General features: G+C 49.8%; 1 protein-coding gene across 1 annotated transcript in view; it reads right to left on the reverse strand.

Annotated features, from left to right (window-relative positions):
• Positions 1 to 16450, reverse strand: part of ripor2 (RHO family interacting cell polarization regulator 2) — a 30463-nt gene extending 14013 nt beyond the window's left edge. The window contains 1 exon segment of the mRNA XM_057021271.1: positions 16048 to 16450. Coding sequence (XP_056877251.1) covers positions 16048 to 16126 — 79 coding nt within the window. The 5' untranslated portion in view covers positions 16127 to 16450.
• Between the last annotated feature and the right edge of the window lie 1826 nt (positions 16451 to 18276).

Raw genomic sequence — 18276 nt, forward strand, 5'->3', positions numbered from 1 at the left:
GCCACTCTGTCATCGCTCAGCTGCCAAACATACCTCTGCTGTAGCTGTTTCATGCGTTTCTTTCTCCAGGGACACAACTGGTGTCACTTCTCTTTGCCTGAATTGTGTACTCGGTGAATAGTTCCCACCTAAGCTAAAGGTACGAGACCCGATCCATCTGGCTGACAGGTTTTAACAACTCGCATATGTTACAAGCGCAAGTCGTGACATTTCTGAGGACGGGGCCACGGAGCCGCTGCAGCTTTTGAATTTATTCGGAATAAATTCACGGAACCTGATTCAGACTGCCCGGTTACATAACTGGTTTAGACGGGCGTTTATATTTAGCAGCAGGAGCCCGTCGGGCTTGGAACCGTCGGAAACGCTGAAGATGTGAAGCAGCACATCTCGTTTGTAAAGCCAGAAATAGACAGAATTTCAGGTCATGGTGTCAGAAAAAGACGGAGCAGAGAAAAAGAGGAGGCAAGAATCTACTGATATTGCTTAATGGGGCTAGCTGAGGTAGCTTTAGCAGGCGAGCACGACACCTTAAAGGGCAGTTCAGGGAGGTATCAAAGCCAAGATTCTTCATGTTATGCAGATTAGACGGCTTAATGTCTGTTTCAATCGTTAAATTTAGTGGTGCAGACTTATCACGAGTCCCAGCAGGAGTCCAGATCTGTCAGCGGTGTCATGTTGGTCACGGCTCCAATCACTGCCAGGGATGAAAATCTGATGACACTCAGTGTTGCTGCCACGAAAACGAATGACAGCGAGTGCGTTTACGTCTCTAAATCCAGATCATTTCCCGTTTCTGAGCTTTAAACGCAGAATAACGACAAATAAAAAGAGTGAAATTGCTCAGCAAAGGCGCCGAAAAGCCGGAGTTTAAGGGTTAATTTCAGATTAAAACTGTCAGAATATGCAAACCAGACTAAAACGAAGGAAAACCGGGAATGTTTGGACCCTAAAGTTCGACTCAACACAAACAACAAAGATCCAGCGTGACAAACATCGACTCTTCCTCCGAACCTGCTGCATTAGCAAACAATCGAAGCCGGTTTCATCCGGTTTGCTCCTTGGATCAGCTTTTTTCCACTCATCCATCATCAGTCCACACACACACACAGACACACACACAGACACACACACACCTTAGTGCTGTGATTGGACAGCCCCTCCTTTAGTCTGAATGGCAGAAAAAGGACACAAAGACCCAGATTCTTCTTTAAATCGGAACAACATTCAATCAGCCTGATGTTTGCATTAACAATTTAGTTTGGAAGAAGCTGCGCTGGTTGCCTTGACAACATCTGACTTAAACTCTTGTTGACAGACTTTAATAAGGAACTGTAAACTGCTTCAGGGCTACAGATTCACTATTGCAGCAGTTCACCAACAACATCAACATTTTATCATTTCCAGAACCCAAAACACTTTCTTTAACTCCATCGGGAGTCCAATTACCTAAAAACTAAAGTAAAGTGGATAAAGACAGATAAATGGGGAAAATGTGTTGCTTTTAAACCAAAGAGGCAACACAGGACTGGACCTGTTGTTGATGGATGGATCAGCTCAGAACTGGAACAGTCTGGCTTAAAGTCTCTACGAGGAAGGACAAGAGTGTTAAGCCGGCCGAGGCTGGAAGCGCCTCAAACAAAAGAAGAGGAATTCCAGCCAGTTGCCTGCCTGGTTGTGTGGCAGGCTGTTCCACCTGCTGGTGGAAGGAACCAACACCGCGACTGAACACCAACCCAGTCCGAAGAACCACAAAACAACCTCCACCTCAAGGTGAATCACCTCCACAGCTGGAACTTAAAGAGCACCCGATCAATTCTACTTTATTTAATTCTGGGGTCCGTTCTCGTCTCTGGACGTTCGACGGGACCGAACGCTTCCCTCCTTTTTGTCTTCCTGACTTTCTGACTCACTCTTCTAACAGAAGAACAGTGGGAGGCAGATGATGGCACCATTTGTTACCTAAGACTCCCAGTATAGTCCCAGAACAGACTGGACCGCTCCCTGAAGCAACACCAGCAAATATTCAGCTTCGAGCCCTTCTGTCAATTACCAACATTATCAGAATAAACCTGATAAACTTTGATCAGGGAAAGCTGCTTCATATCAGCGCTACGCAGCGTGCTCGCTAAAATCTAATACTGCTCAGCAGAGGCGTGTGAAATGACCCCCCCACATCCATTTATCAACCGCCGCCCCCCCACAGGAACAGAACTAATATCTTCTTTTTAATATTTGTTCTGCAGAAGCTGCTGCCGACGGTTTGATTCCGGCTTTCCTCTCTCTGAAACAATGGATTCGAGTGACGCATCTGTTTTTTTTAACCATTTACGGCATTTTCTTTCTTAAAGATCAAGTTTCGGTACTCAAGTACAGACTGAAAGAGCTTCCCAAAACCTCTGCGGGCCTTAGCAGAGCCCCACAAACCCGTTTGGACGGACGCCATCGTAGACGGACCCCCCAAAAAATAACCCCATCCCCACAAAAGCCGGGATCCGCTGCAGAATCATGAGAAGCTCTCCGCTGCGCCTCATAGCGTCGCCTTTCATCGTGCGAAGAGGCCTCGCTGGGAGCAACAATGCGGACTCGCAGCACGCTCTGGTTGGGTGCCAGTCGGCGACCTTGCTGGATTCAGCTGCCAGTCAGCCCATTCAGCGGCGTTCCCGCCCGTTGGCGCTCTCACGCCAGCAGCCTTAGATGCCCTTGAGGAGGTGAGGGTCCCTCTCCCTTTGTGAGCCTTCCTCCCATCAGTATGCTGTGCGAGCAGGGGGACGAGTTTTGAGGACGGACACCTGATGTCCTCTCAATTGGCTGTCCGCTCATTAACATTCAGGACCGTCAGTCGCAGGAAAAATCAAGAAAAAGTCATAATAATGAGGGTTTCACGAGCAGGTTTCTAAATCAGTGATTTGACGCAGATAACTGGCGCTCAGACACACTAATAAAAGTACTGATTTTAAAATAATCGAAATTAATGGAATGATTTGAGTGGATCTGGTCCTTCCTCTTTGCCCCCTGCACGAGTTGTGTTCACGCCTGCTGGGACACTTAGATTCTTATCTTCTGAGCGAAAACAGACCAAACCAAGTCATCATAACCAGACTTCTCTAATGAGGTGGTCAGAGTTGAATATTTAGATACAGAAAAATATCAAAAATAATGCGAGACTGGCTGCCCCCTATGGGCTGAATCGGGTCATTGCGACCGAATTTTGCTGTCGGCTGAGCTGGAGGCCGACGACGTTTTGGAGGCAGCTTTCGTCAGTCACCACCAATGTTGCCCCCTCCTATCAAAACTACCCCGCCCCCCAGACTGTGGCAAGTAGGTTGGATTTAGAGACAAAGTGAGTGTTGAGTAGGTAGTTATAACAGCGTAAAATTAGATTTGGCTGGACGTATCTTAACCCCTCCAGGAGCCCCGGCCATAATCAAGGCTTTAGGGGTTTAGTAACTCTTTAAATCTGCTCCCTGATTCAGTGAGCTGCTGCTATCCCTGAATTCAGATTTTGAGGTATTTTGATTTTTTATTCCAGATTTCTCCTCACAAGGTCACCAGCATCTTCTCAATAGCTGCATAACTCATCTTAACAGCTTCTGTTTTTCATTTTGTTCCCCTCAACCTCCCCCTCATCCTTTATTTTAGTGTTCTGTATAACGACCCAAAGATGTTGCTCAGAGGATTTTTTAACAGCATAAACGATATTTGAAGTTTCTTTTTTCAACGTGGTTTCCAGCAATTACAAAAAAAATATATAAACAAAAACCCCAAAATGCTGCAAGTGATCATTTCTACATAATCACGGCTTCTTCTCCAAACTCTTTATACCAAAATTACCTTCAGTCATTCTGACATGTCAGCAGTGCAAAAACACACTCATCCTTTGCTTACAGTGCCACTTGACTGGCCTCTTTCATTCAATACCTCTAATTTAAAACACACACACACACACACACACACACACGTAATCTTCAAAGTGCGGTTGCACCAATTTTCAGGCGAGCACGAGTGTGTGCAGAAACCAGTCGACGGTGTAAATTAACAACAGGAGCTCCTTATTGCCGGTATAAATTAGCCTCACCATGGCAACAGCAGACAAAAAGGGATGAAATGTGTTACATAAAACAATGGTTATGAGCCAACTGCCAAGAACTAGGACACGCGTCCTCCTGTTACAGGGCACCAGGCTCCTCACGCACTCACGTTTGGATCTTTTGCAGATGTTGCATCAAATGCGTCCAGCCTGACTAAAATAAGGTAAAGATCCGGGCTGATGATGGCGGCTCCGACGGCAGGAGGAGAAGCAGCGTTCTGCTTTACAAGATGTGAATTACAGGGCTTCACCTGGGAGATTACAGCAACGATCGCGCACCTGCAGATCACCGGAAACGGACGGACGTGCCCCAGCATGTCCTGCAGGCTGCAAAAGCAACTATTAATGCTGCTCAGTGAGCCTGAGCCCTGTTTGTGAAGAGTTGCTGCTGAGGAGGAGGAGGAGCAGGAGGAGTGCTGGTGCACTTTGATAAGCCACCCCAGACCCAAGACCCACTTGTCTCCTTCTAATCCCATGATCCTGAATAGAGAACAAGCTCAACTGTCTTTAGGCTCCATCTTGGTTCCTCTCCTCAACAGGGTCATGGAGCGGCAGTTCCAGTAAAACAGCCTGTCCTCTTCTGAGCTTCCTCTTCATCTCCTCAGGGAGAACACCAAGTAATCCCTCCATTATGTCCTGGGTTGCCTCGGGGTCTCCCGCTGGCTGGACATGCCTAAAAACCCCTCCCCAGGGAAGCATCTGTGTTACACCCTGACGCCTGACCTGCCTTAACTGGCTCCTTAGACAGAGGACATTCATAGAGATGCAAGACTCCCACTGGAATATCTGGAAATTCAAACCCCTCACGACACAGACGGGGTTAATTCCATGATGGGAATTAGGAGGAAAAGTTCATTTTGAGATGAAAGTCAGCTGTAATCTGACTTTCTCATAAAATCCATTCATTGTTTGACCACATCTTGAGGGGAAAATCAAAAGTCCTTCCAGAGAAAGTAGGTCTAAAAAGACAAATATTGACAAGCAGTCCTTTGTCTCTGAAAGCTGTGATTCTACATCATCAGACCACGAAAATATCATGAGGGCCTTTAAGGCACAACGAGTCGGGTCATTTTAGTTGCTCGTTCAAGGCAGAGAAACGTCCCAATGTTAGCAAAAAACATGGAAAAAGTGAAATATTAAGAGGTTTAACACGGGGACGGATCAGCCGGCTTTACATACATTTTCAGCTCCCAGAAACGTCTCTTCGTCTTGATTCAGGTAAAGCCGAACTAATTACGCTCACAGAGCTCTTAAAATCCATTACACGCGCCAAATAGCCAAATTTAAAAGTTAACAATACCTGATAAGGTGCTTGATTTTACCAAACCACCTGGAAGGTGAACTCTATTTTTCTTTTCCAGTTTGAACATAAACATGAAAGTGGTACCAGCATGCATCAGGTTCCTCCGACAGCTTCAAACCTGAGCGCAGGAACTCCGTTACCACGGTGATTCACTGCCGCTCCGTCGCCTGCAGGATGATTGATGACATTCTTACGCTCTGACTAAACCACTTCTGACTTGTGGCTTCAGATCTCGCAGACGAAACACAAAGGAAACGTCGGACACTAGGAATTTGAAAACCACAGGTGTGACACCTCCAGCGCAGGACCGATCAAGAGCCTTTAAAACGGCCCCATGGAGCAGCATCAGCAGACGCCCGCTCCGGTCACCTGATGTCGGGGGGCGTGACTGGGCGCCGGAGGGGGCGTGTTTGTTTTAGAAATAGGCCAAGCTCGCATCAAACTTGAGACGGGTCAGAAATGTCGCCTCGAAGCTTCGGGAAACTGATAAGGATTTAACAACCAGCCCCGCTTTAGTTGCCCTCCCTTATTGTGGCGCAGAGCTGCAACAGACGCACAACAGACGCAGACGCACAACAGACGCCAGCCTGGTCCAGACAAACTATTTTATCACCCAGCAAACATGTCTCGCACCAGCAGGTGCCCCGTTGCCGTGGTCCTTCCAGAAATATTCGAGGGCGGCTGCACAACCTCGCACGTGCCTGAGAGCGTTTGCAATTCCACTGCTCATGCTTCGCATTCAAATTACGGGGTCGTCGGCGCTCCCCGGGGGGCGGCGCACGCGTGAGAAATTAAGGCCACGATATGGAGCGACGTTTAAAGGTGACGATGACAAGATTAACCGAGGCGGAAGTTTGGGCAGCAGCCGTGTAATCGCTTCTGAGGACTGTAAATCACACCAGTGGAAGCACAATCCAGATTAAAATAATCTTTTGAGTCCATTAGAGAGTTTTGGGACATTCTTCGGCGGGAAAGTGCAGATGAAAGACGGAAACGGACGTACAATGTCGCAACGTTCCTCCCGAGTGTCAACAACACCGACAAAGTCCTTAAACCCTGTCAGGCGGCGCCGAGACGACTTCATCGCCGGCTACGATGCCTCAAAACCAACACGATCCACATGCAGGGATTAGGCACGTGCACGTGCACGCGCGCACGCTCCTCCTTTAGCTGGAAAAACACAAGGACGTTTAACAGTTTGGAGAGCGAGCTCCACACTTCCTGCATTTCTCCGAATCGTCCAATATGCATGATTGAGTGTGACCACCTATGCAGCCAGGCAGGAATGCAGTTACCATACAAACAGGATCCTGCCGGTTATTTCAGCTCCATGTGTTATTTTTAGCAGCAAAGGGAAACATTCCTTCACTAATAGCTGCTTATGTGATACTATAAACTTGCTGTACGGATACGCGCGTTAGCGGTAAATGCTAACTCACAGCCATTTCTCCAGTCTTTAACTTTCCAACTGTTGTGTAACTCACATAAACAGAACGGATCAGCATCCATGCAGGTCCCACTGCTACAACGCAGCTGAGAAACACTCTAAAAGCTCTCTCGCCCACGCCTTTCCTCTTGCAAACTCCTCTGTGCCACTACAGCGACGTTCACAACAGAATAACAACCTACCCAACAGTAACAGCAGCAATGCACAGCGGGGGGTGGACGTGGTCAAAAACTGCTACAAACGGTTCAAGCTAGGCACAGAAATGAAGCCGAGGAACGCTCTGAAACGATCATTATGGCCACTGATGATGTGGGCTAAAGAACAGGTGAGGCCTGCTGTCCTGTCACCTGCTTTAGGGAGCAGAACATGATGTGATCAGAACGAGAACGCGAGCAGAGGGAGGACGGCACCGCCCGACTTTCATACTCGCTTGAACCCAGACTCACATTCACTCTTCACACTTGTACTTTTTATAATGGAAAACGGGACCACAAAACAGAGGCTTGTTTTGTCTTTTGACTTTTACTGGTGAAATCTGAGCGTCTCAGCAGGCAGCTCTGACTTTTAAAGCCGGATCTTGTTGAGGGAGGAGACTTCAAAGCACCAGCGGTCATTACTCGCCAGAGGATGAAGCCAGATCATTCCTCGTCTTGCCTTCACGCCACCTCACTTTGTCTGACATCACAAAGTTCCGGGCCGCCGCCGCCCTGAGGCAGCTGTAGCGGGAACAGCTGATCAGAAAAGTTGCCAGTGTTTTTCTCTCAAAGAGCTACAAAGGTGCCTGGAACTCTTTGATCACAGGGCACAGACACGGCAACAGGAACCCCGGGAGGATGAAAAGTGAAAAACAAGAAGGAAATGTCAGAGATAACCACCACAGGAGCAGACGGAGGGGGCACCGAACCCGCAGCCTTGAGTACTCTCAGCAAACGAATCGAATTAAGAATCTCATTAAGAATCGGTAGAAAGAAAAATGCACCGAAACAGTATCAACGCACAGATTCAGTGCATCATCCAGCTGTTACTGCAGAGGCGGCACACAAATACCAAAACAGACAGATTATCAGCTTAGGACTCTAAAACGCTTATGGAAATCATAACAGTGTGGCAGCTGCTCTGAACACAAGCGTGTGTGTGTGTGTGTGTGTGTGTGATATCATGTGTCGCACACTTGCGCACCATGTCAAGTGTGCAGCAGGCACCGCGAGGAGTCCTCATCGCATGGTCGCACAATTAGTGGAGCATTAATGACTGTGCGTCCACACCCACACAGCAGATCTGCTCAGAGACAACCAGAAGGTCGCTGGTTCAATGTCCCACCCTTAGTCATAAATACCCCGTCTGTATCTCGGAGGAGAGAAGGGAGTTGGGGGGGGGTGGACAGATGGGAAGGGAGTGGAGATATGAAGGCGGGTGGAAGAAATGGGAGGAGCTAATGATGACAAAAAACAAACAAAACAACAAACAAAGGAAAAGCCGGCGCCAGTTCGACAGCAGCCGACACACACCGACCGTAGCTGGAGCTCATTAGTGTATCAGCTGTGTGTAATTGCTCCACTTATGATTTGTCACGCGTCACCGCGCCTCTCTTGTGCACTCAGCAGGGATGAAACTCTCAGAAACAAGAGGCAAACGGGCCGATTCGCAGCACGGACGCACCTGGACTGGAGCCAAACGGGGCGCGGCGCTCCACAGGTCGCTGCCCAGGACTCAACCCGTGCAACGTGAACAGTATCAGCGCATCGACAGAGAGAGCAGCCAAACACAACGAAAGAGCGGAAACAGCCCCTCCAACGTGTGAGTTACTGGGAAAAAAGAGACACAAATGTGGCTGAACTCAGGCTCGTTGGGAGTTTCAACCTTTATTGTAAAGCTCAGACTTTCCCCAGAGGGCTGTTCTTATAATAAACACACATACTTTTCTTGTCTCGCGTTTCCCGAACCTCTGACACCCCCCCACCCCCAACCTCGCCATCTACCCTGACCCAGTCTAACCCTCCACTCCCTATCTGCCCCTCCCTGAACATACCTCTTTACTCCAGCGGAATAACCCCGGCCCACCTTCTTAGCACCGGAAATTCCCAACACCCATAAAATAGCCCCCGCTCCCAAAATAAAGCGCTGCTCCAGGGACCAGACAATACAAGACATGTCAGGACAGGCAAGCGAAGCCAGACCACCCCGTCCACACCAGGACGGGACACTCGGGTGTCACCATTAGTGCCCCGCTCCAACCTGCACGGTGACACGCGGGCGGTGTAAACACCCGTCCTCCACGTGTGTGAGCAGGACGACCCAGTTCCCACACAGGCAACATTAATGTTTCAAACCAAATCTACCTCGGAGCAGCTTTGGGTTCTGTCAGCAGACAGAGGGGGCGGTTAAATTTGGAACCCCGGATGATGGAAACTCAGCCGGCGACTTTAATTTATTATTCAAGACCCCCCCCCTCGCTTAACTCGGGCCGCGTCCTTAAAAACGTTAAAAATAAGTTCTGAACGCTGGAAGCAGGCGCTCCTCCTGAGAGAAGGCCTGAAACTTCCCCATCCAAACCGCACCGACGCTCGCAGATGGAAAGACATATGCGTGTGCACGTACCACCCACAAAGAAGCACGCGGGGGTGTTCTTCAGGGGAGGAGAAGTTGATTCGCTCTGAACGTGCGATATCAACAACTATGGGCTGGTCCGGTTAAAAACATAAATAACTCGCCGCCTCTCGCGCGCCAAAGGCGAAACGTCCCACGAATTTGGCTTTAGCTTGCTTTAATTACTGTAATTCTATATATTTGTCACTCAGGGAAGCTGTGATCATCTGTCCAAAACCATCCATTTGTTCTGCTCCCCGACCAGCAGCTCGCTCAAAATGTGGCCGAGCCGGGCTGAAAACATAAAAGGGAGCCGGGCGAGCTCGTGACCTCAGGGTCAAGAGCCTCGAACGCAAAAATGTTCATTTTCTTGAGTCTCGTTTTTTTTTTTTTTGAACGAAAGTTGACGGATGTCTGGACTTTGTACGCCCGGTGGCGTTTTAGTCCCGACAGAGACTCCGACCTTCTTTACAAAAGGAATTTCTACTGAAATTCTGTGTTTTAGCAATAAAAAGACGCTGGGTTCCCTCCAAAGTGCACAGTCATAATTCCTTTAATGAGGCTTCACAGAAAAAGGAGAGGAAATGAGTGTGTGTGTGTGTGTGTGTGTGGGGGGGGGGGGGGGTGAGAGAGTGAAAGCAGGGAGCAGATGCCAGGAAGGCAAAGCCAGCTGGGGCTAAAGAAGTAAGCTGAGGGAGACAGACAATGGTCTCGAATCCTCGTCGGCCCTCGACTCGGGGCCCCGCTCACACGGCTTCGCCGGAGCCCAAACGGGCCGGCGAGGAATCAAAGTATTTCCACCAACCCAAATCAAAGGCAGCCTGGCGTTGAGCTGGGGGAGCGTTCAGCCTTTTCTATCCCCTTCTGCTGTCAGAACGAGGAAATGAACAGTTGTTCCTGCACAGAACATCCCAGTGTTTTGACTCCAGTGTTTCTCTTCACCAACATGGAGGCCGAGCCGCTGATAAGGACATCTGACACAGTTCCCCGGTCCTTTTCAAACCAAAACAGCATCAGAAAAGCCACATTCCCAGATATATTAAGCTGGAATATTCACTTCCAGCTTTTTTTTCCCATATCTGTATCTATTGTAGCACCAATAACCCAGGGTTGGCATATTTGCACTAACTAATCATCCCACCTCTGGAATGTCTTATTTGCACCTTCATTGTTCTTCACACTGTCTGACACTCCTTCTGTACATAATTTTAATTTCTGTATATACTGTACAATGTACATAATAAGAGTCTTTTATTTTTATTTTCTCTTTTAGTACTTTTCTGTATTGTACACCACGGGCTACCGCTGTCACGTGCAATTTCCCCGATGTGGGATCAATAAAGTTTTTTTTATCCTTATCTACCTGCTCAGGTTCGGTGACGGGGTATCAGGGTGCACCAGCTGATGCCCTTTGACCTCCATCCTTCAAACGTGAAGGAGCGTTTTTGAAATCGCTGACCTAATTCAGTCACGCTTGGTGTGCACTCGTGCGTTCACATATCTGCAGGACCCCGCAAAATGACCCGCAGGGTCGGACATCTCCCTACAGACCGCAGATTCGGGTTTTTTCTTCGTCCTCACAGTAAAAATGGTCCAATTACTATTTAAAAAAAACAGAACTGCGCGATATAATAAACCATATGATGGCGTGAACAATATGTTAATGCGCGTTTATGAAACAATGAGTTGCAGCCTCGGAGAGATCACGCGTGATCCACTAACCCACTGCCCCGGAGAAAAGACACCCCCCCCTCCCCACACACACACACGCACACACACTAGAGAAACACAATTTCCTCTGTTTCTACCCGAAAAAAAGACACGCACGATGGTTCAGCCTACCTCAAAGTTCACAAAGAGCGGCTCCTCAGCGGCGTCCGTGCGCGTCTACCTGCATCCATGCGTAAACGGAAGGACCGGAGCGTGTTCACTTTCAACGCGGCCGCCGAGCGAGACGCGGATTAAAAACACTATTGATTAAAAAGCCACGGAAGAAGCGACGCCCCGCAGGAAGCAGCAGCCGCGTCCGACCTCCGTGTGCGGGTGAGAAGCGAAGCGGCGGCCGTCAGAGCAAACACTGAGCCCCCTCACGCACATTCCAGTTTGTGTTTGCTGCGCTCCTCCTGAACAACGGCCGGCCAATGAGAGGAGGAGGATGTGATCGGGGGGCGGCGCCAGTGTGCGTGCGTGCGTGCGTGCGTGTTGAGGACCTTTTCAAGCGGAAAAAAGAACATTAATCAGGAATGGATCGATTGTTCCTCCGGGGGGGGGGGGGGGGGGGTCCTGACTTGGTAGAATGAGATATGTGAGGACCGGTTCAGGTTTAGAAACACGAGGGAAATGTTACTGTATTTAAAGTCGGGGTCGATTGTCGTCAGAGCATCGGGAACTTCCACATCTGAACAATCGGTTTATTTCGTTGGGTCTTTTGTAGCTTCTGACGGACACAGAAATCCTTGTGTGCAACTTCATGAGCGTTATGGACGCACCATCAGGTCCTTCATGTACAGTCTGCTGCGCAGTGCACAATGGAAACCTGGAGGGTGATGTGGTGACACACACACACACACACACACACCACACACACACTGTGCAGACTGTGGGAGGTGAGGGATGGCCAATAATAGCCTGACAACATCCCCATTTTCCGCCTAATCTTCTCATGAATTCTTTTTTTTTCACTTTTCCTGAGTTATTGATTTTTGTCTTGTGTTTATTTGTTAAATATTTAGCCTTGATGCTCACATGACAGCCAGAGGAGCTTCGAGGAGCTTTGGAAGCGTCTCATAAATCAAACCTTCTGATGGCAGCGCTGAGCAGCCTCAGCCGATGGTGGTCTGATCGCACCCAAACACACCTCCGAACGTACGCTGACCTTCTGAACTGCACATTCCAGAGGTAGAGACGCCGATAAAAGTGCTGCAGCCATGACGACCGTGCAAAAACAAACCATCCCCATAGATGTTCTCGAGGTTTGACAATGTTTGAGCGATTATATGCAGCTTTTACAAATGTATAGCTAGAAAAAAAAGAGCTTTGAGACAGAGAACGGTGCTGTGCAGCCACCGTGCACAGAGCAACTCCTCCTCAGGAGCACCTGTCAGCATAATCACCCTCCATAAGTGGATGTGCTGTTCCGCCGAGTCCGTACAAATCTCATTCTTCTCGCCGTGCCAAGAAGGAAGGGGCAGAAAACAGCGTGTCTCTTTTAATTTAGTCGGTTTGTAAGAGGTGCAGTGGTTTAAATGGACGCGCTGATGTGATTAAAGAGGGGGGGGGGGGGGGGGGGGGGGGGGTAGTTAGGAAGGGGAAGAGTTCCTTTGTGCTTCTGGACGTAATACTAAAAACATGCGACGGTAAATGACATTCATACACTCACAGATGAGGTTTTAATCGGTGCGGAGGTGAGACAGGTTGTCCTGCTGTCCAAGATCAAGAAACCAGGGCTCTCAGGTGGAGATCGAGGTGATTCCAGCTGGAAGCAGCTCCAGTTCGTTCAGAGAAGGTAAAAGAAGAAAGGCAAAGAACTACGCTTGGCCGACCTCTCGCCTTAATACAAAGGGTACTCTTGGTTCCAGGAACTCTCCTGCGGCCCCCGTGGTGAGGAAGCTCCTGTAAAAGCTGCGAAGACCACCTCGTCCAGCGCTCAGCTCGCCGTCCTTCTGCTCTTTCAGAGTTCAAATGGCAAAAAGCACCAATATTTCCAGACCGATTTGTGTTTCCAGCCGTCTTTTCTCCGTTTGTTTCATCCTGAAAGGCTGGAAATGGAGCTCTGTGGGGTTTTCACGAGCCCCTCAGCTGGCACTAACACAACCCCCCCCCCGCACGCACGCACACACACACGCACACACACACACACACACACGCTGCTGGACGTGCAGCTGCTGAACAGATCTGCCTGTAATTACGGCTGTCATCGGCCACCTCTGACTAGCAGCTATATTTACAGAAGAGACGGCGCTCATGCTACAGTCAAAATACAACACGGCATGAAAAAGACCACGCACACACACAAACTCACACACAGATACACTGAATAAGCAGCTATTTATAGCAAATCATAGCAACAGGTAATTTGACACGGGGTTAATCCACTCTAATCCGCTAAAGAATCCTTAAAGGAAGTATAAATATTCACACGGCCTCCTCGTCTCTTATAGTTTTCAGACTTTAATTGAAAGTTCTTTGTAGAAAGCGGATGGACAACACAATACTCCCCCCGTTCCCATCCTGACCTCTTCAGCTCGACAGCCAACTGTTCGATGGACCCAGCACATTAGCTCGGTTAGCGAGGACAGGAGGCTTTCACAGACTCTTCCTGGACAACCCCCCCCCCCCATCCCCCAGGAGACCGGCACCAACCACCTTCTGTCACTCTTTCTCGCCTCAGTCGTTCTGACCTGTTTTCACTTTCAAAAACATCTCTCCTTTCTCCCTCAACTTCTCCTCGTCTCTGCCTGACAAAGGAACCAGCAAAGCTGGGGGGGGGGGGCAAAGAAGGTTGAGGCTGAGGGGAGTCCAGAGACGGCCGGTGGGACCAGGAACCTCGGTGCTGCCGCAGACATCTGACTAGTGCGAAGGGAGTAAACAAAGGTAAACAAACCGCCGCTGCATCACGTGGCTGTAGCAGAACGCAGCGCTTGAAATCTTGAGTAGCTGCGGGAAATAAAAGCAGTTTGGGGTCTTTTGGCAAAAGTAGGTCAGCGGGGGCAACAGTCGGGAGCAGGAAGAGGCAGTTGGGGCAGTTGTCGCTACAGTTGGTCCCCTCGGGTCACAGCGAGTCACTACAGCGTCGCCATCGCCGTTCATGGCTGCTAACAGAGGCGACATCCGTGGTCGGACAGCAGAGGTGCACGTGTAGGTGCCAGCTCGTGCACGAGGACGAAGAACAATACGATACGCGTGGGAGTGCGTTTGCAGAGGCGCGAGATGGCGCCCGTGCGAGTCGGATCTACATGGGCCTATAGAGAGGAAGATCTGGCATTTAAGGGGAGGAGCTAATAGAAATGTGACATATGAGCTGGCAGAAGTCGTTCTCTATTCATCTCATCCCTTTATTTTCAATCGGAGTCTGATTTATATTTTACTGCTTGAACCTTTTGACGCAGCCTGGAGCAACGCACACGTGCAAACACTATAAAACACATTAAACACTTAACTCTATTCAGGGTTAGGCGTCAGCTCATCCTGAAACACGGCCAACACCCGCCCCCCCAGGGGGTTTATTCACATCTCTAAATCAGCCCTGACGTTGGATGAATGATTGACGTGTCGCTCGTGTAATTGGTAAGAAAAGGAGGCGTAAAAGTGCCGATTGATGCTAAAAACATTCAGGAAACCCATATTTTAAGCCTAAAAACCCATTAAAACGTACGTTTCTCTCGTTTAGTGGGAGATGGGGGGAGGTGGGGCGGATCGTCAAAGACTCTTTAGTAGCCGCTTTGTTCAAGAGGACGTCGCAGAATGAGCAGCGCCCGAAATCAGGCGGCAATTAAAGTCCCTTTGGCCACCAGATGACCAAGGCGTGGATGACCAATGATCTGTTCATCTCAGCCCGCCACAACATGGATTATCCTTGATCCATATTCTGCCCTTTAAGCTTGGTTAACTCAGATGGTTCCCTAACAAGCGAGCACAGTTTTCAACGGCTAAAACCCCTGAATCAGTGTGAAGGCGGCAGTGATTCAGAGGCGCAGATCCCTGCAGTGGAGGGAAATGTCATTTGTGGTACTCACAGCAGTGGCAAATGGCATTTACAGAGGGACAAACATCAACATCTTTTGCCGAATAAAACGTGTAAAAATAAAAGCTCGGGTCGTCATTCTCCGCTGCAGCTAGTTTATCCACAATTTAGGTGCAAAAAGGACAAGAAACACTATTTTTATTACAGTAACACTGAGGACAGGGTTTTTAATTCATCATATAACACGACTGAGCACGATGACACAATCTTCAGAAAAAAAATAGGCCAGTGTTATAGAGTGCATACAGTAGGCGGCGCAACATTAGCGCTCCTCAGCTCTGCCTACATTCAAAACCTAAATGAATCGGAGGACTGCAACTGGCTTTGGTTGCCAGGGAGAATCAGCTGGCTGCGTACCTTCTGGCGGCGATGTTCAAAGCAAACGTCAGATTACCGCCGGTGACGCTCAGCCAGAAGTGGGTCAGCGGACACATTAACATACATTGCTCAGAGAAGGCTGAGAAATCTGAATACGTCCTCACAGCGCAGCCTAAATGCACCTTTGAGTCCATAAACACACACACGACGAGCAACAAAGCATTTCTGATGATGTACGTTAGGGCATTATTGGCACACTGGCAGTGTGTGATCATAAATAATCCTCTGGTTTCCCTCAGACAGAATGTGGCTAAACACACGGTAGGTTTGTGGTGCGGACGGACCTCCTTGTGGTAGCTAAAAATATCTGCCTGTACAGTAGAACGCCCACACCTCACACAGTGTAAAAGTTCCACAAAAATCGGGGAATTTCTAGAGGTGCACGGTTAGCACAACCCCCCCCCACCCCTTCTACTATCATCCTGACCCCACAAAGCTACCTGTCTGGCCTTGAGCAGCCGTCCTGTTAGCCCACGCGTGCGCTTGACCCCTGGCGAACCTACCGTCCTCGTAGAAGACATCCTCCGCTTCCTCGCGCAACATCTCGTCCAGGTCGTCCCTCGCAATGTCGGTTACAGCCATGACTCCCCCTCGTCTCCTCCTCCCTGGGGCGACTAATCGCAGATTCAGAGAGAGCGAATGGGCGGTAAAACTGAATCAGCGCTGGCTCGGCCTCTTCGCTCCGGGCGACAGTCCGATCACCGGCCGGCTCCTCGCTGGAATGGCACAGGGCTGAGCTCTCCGCACGAGGGACGGGGCGTGCGAGTATCAGGTGAACTCTGTACGTCCGTGCACGTGTGGGTGAGTGGGCGGGGGAGAGGGAGGACTCCCAGTGACCTTCGCCAAGTTTCAGCAACAGCGCTCGTTTCGTAACATCCTGTACTGAGCTCCAAGCTGAAGTGAGAGTGTGCTGTTTGGAGAGCACTTGTATGAGTAAGCCTGTGTGTGTGTGTGTGTGTGTGTGTGTGTGTGTGTGTGTGTGTGCTCGATGAGTCAGCTCGAGGCGTGTTGATTAACAAGAATAATTAGATTCTCCATCCTCAGCCAGCAAGGACACGCAGAGGTGTGAAAACGCGCTCCGCTCCGCTGCGTGCACGGTACGCCAGACCTCCTGTGAGCTGCGACCCTGGTTCTGGTCCCATCCGTCCACGGCCCCGCGAGGAATCACGGGACCGCACCGATTGTCCACGATCTATTTTTAGGGGGCTTCAAAAGTGCCGATAGCGTCTGCTGTTATCTGCTGTTGGTGAAAGTCTCCATGGTGCCGGAGACACTGGAGCAAAACAAACGTCTCTGCTCCACAGACAGTGTGGGAGTCTGTGTTTGCATCTCTATTGTAATTACAGTTTTTACATTGGAGGCTTCTGCACCGATGGGGAGTCATGAAGGAAAACCAAAAAAAGGCGTCACCTTTTGAACAAGGCTGCATCCTGAAATGACCTTTCCCCACCTGGGTGGGCTCAGCGCCAACCCGAGGTTCAGAACTAGCTTATTTGGGTGCAACACCCAGCTAATATTGGTGAAAGTCGGCGCTGCTGCTGCGGTTTTTGTGCAATCAGCACAGCGAAGGTTCAGCGTTTCTTCTTCCTGTTTTTTAAGCACCAACATCCCCTCCTACACTCGCCTCCTCCCGACCCCTCATCTGATAACACGGACAGCAAAAGAGGATTCCTTCGTCCGACTGTCTCAGGTTTATCTGACTCGCACCCCCATCTGCACGAACCAGTTCTCCACCAAAATAGAAACGAGGCCTCGAATCAAATCATTATCGCTTTGCCTTCATGCTTCCTGTCCCCTGTCACTGCTTCCCTTTAAGGCCAACGCTCAGGGGAAGGAAGGCCCATTTTAAACCGTGGCTGGGCCACAGGAGCTGAATAAAATCGTTTCCATCAGCCGCCGCTGTGGCGTTGGGATGAGACGGACAGTGGGCGGGTCAGTATTGGCCCCCATGCTGGGGGTCGGAAGACACGGGAACAGAGTCGGAGCTTCAGAAGCCGTATTAAGGGCTCAGCCGATGCCGACTTGCAGGTTTTAGCAACATCGTGTTCCTCTGCTTCGACCTTTCTCACCACAAGTGTGTGTTTTTTAAGTCCACACAAAAGAAGCCTTTCATGCTCACAGGACGCCGCTGATAGCGCAGCTGATAGAGGCATTCTCTCACTCTGCAAACTTCCCCTTTCTGGCTCCTATTTGCTAATTATTACCCTTTTCAAAGTGAAATCAAGCCCGGCACCTCTGGGGCAATCGCGTCCTGATGGAAGTGAAGACGCCCAGAAGTAAGAGGAAATTACAGAATGACAACAATCAACTGTGACACAGAAGCGAGGAGACCGCCGCTGGAAACAGCCAGTGAAGCGACACCAGCCTCACAATTCAAGCAGGAAGTTGTCCTGGATCACGCCGCCGATGTTTGAGGGGTCAGACCTGGCGTGGCGTGATCCCTCACCCTCCGATGACCGTCGACGGGCTGGGGAACGTAAACGCACGGCGCGAACGCCGCGGTCCGACAGACGAGAGCGTACGCGTTCGTCACAAAGAGGAGCACAATCAGATCCGCTCGGCACAATGGCGCCGTGTGAATGGGGGGGGGTCACACAATGGCGCTCTTTGGCATCTGAGCCGAGCCAGATGACAGGAGGCTGAATGGAAGGATCGGGCCTCCTCCACCCCCACAACATACGTCACCACGCCGACCGTTACCGTGGAGTCGATATCAGCTCTTAGCAAAAAGA

Source organism: Takifugu flavidus, chromosome 21 (assembly GCF_003711565.1).
Source record: "Takifugu flavidus isolate HTHZ2018 chromosome 21, ASM371156v2, whole genome shotgun sequence".
In the NCBI taxonomy this organism is placed as follows: Eukaryota; Metazoa; Chordata; class Actinopteri; order Tetraodontiformes; family Tetraodontidae; genus Takifugu; species Takifugu flavidus.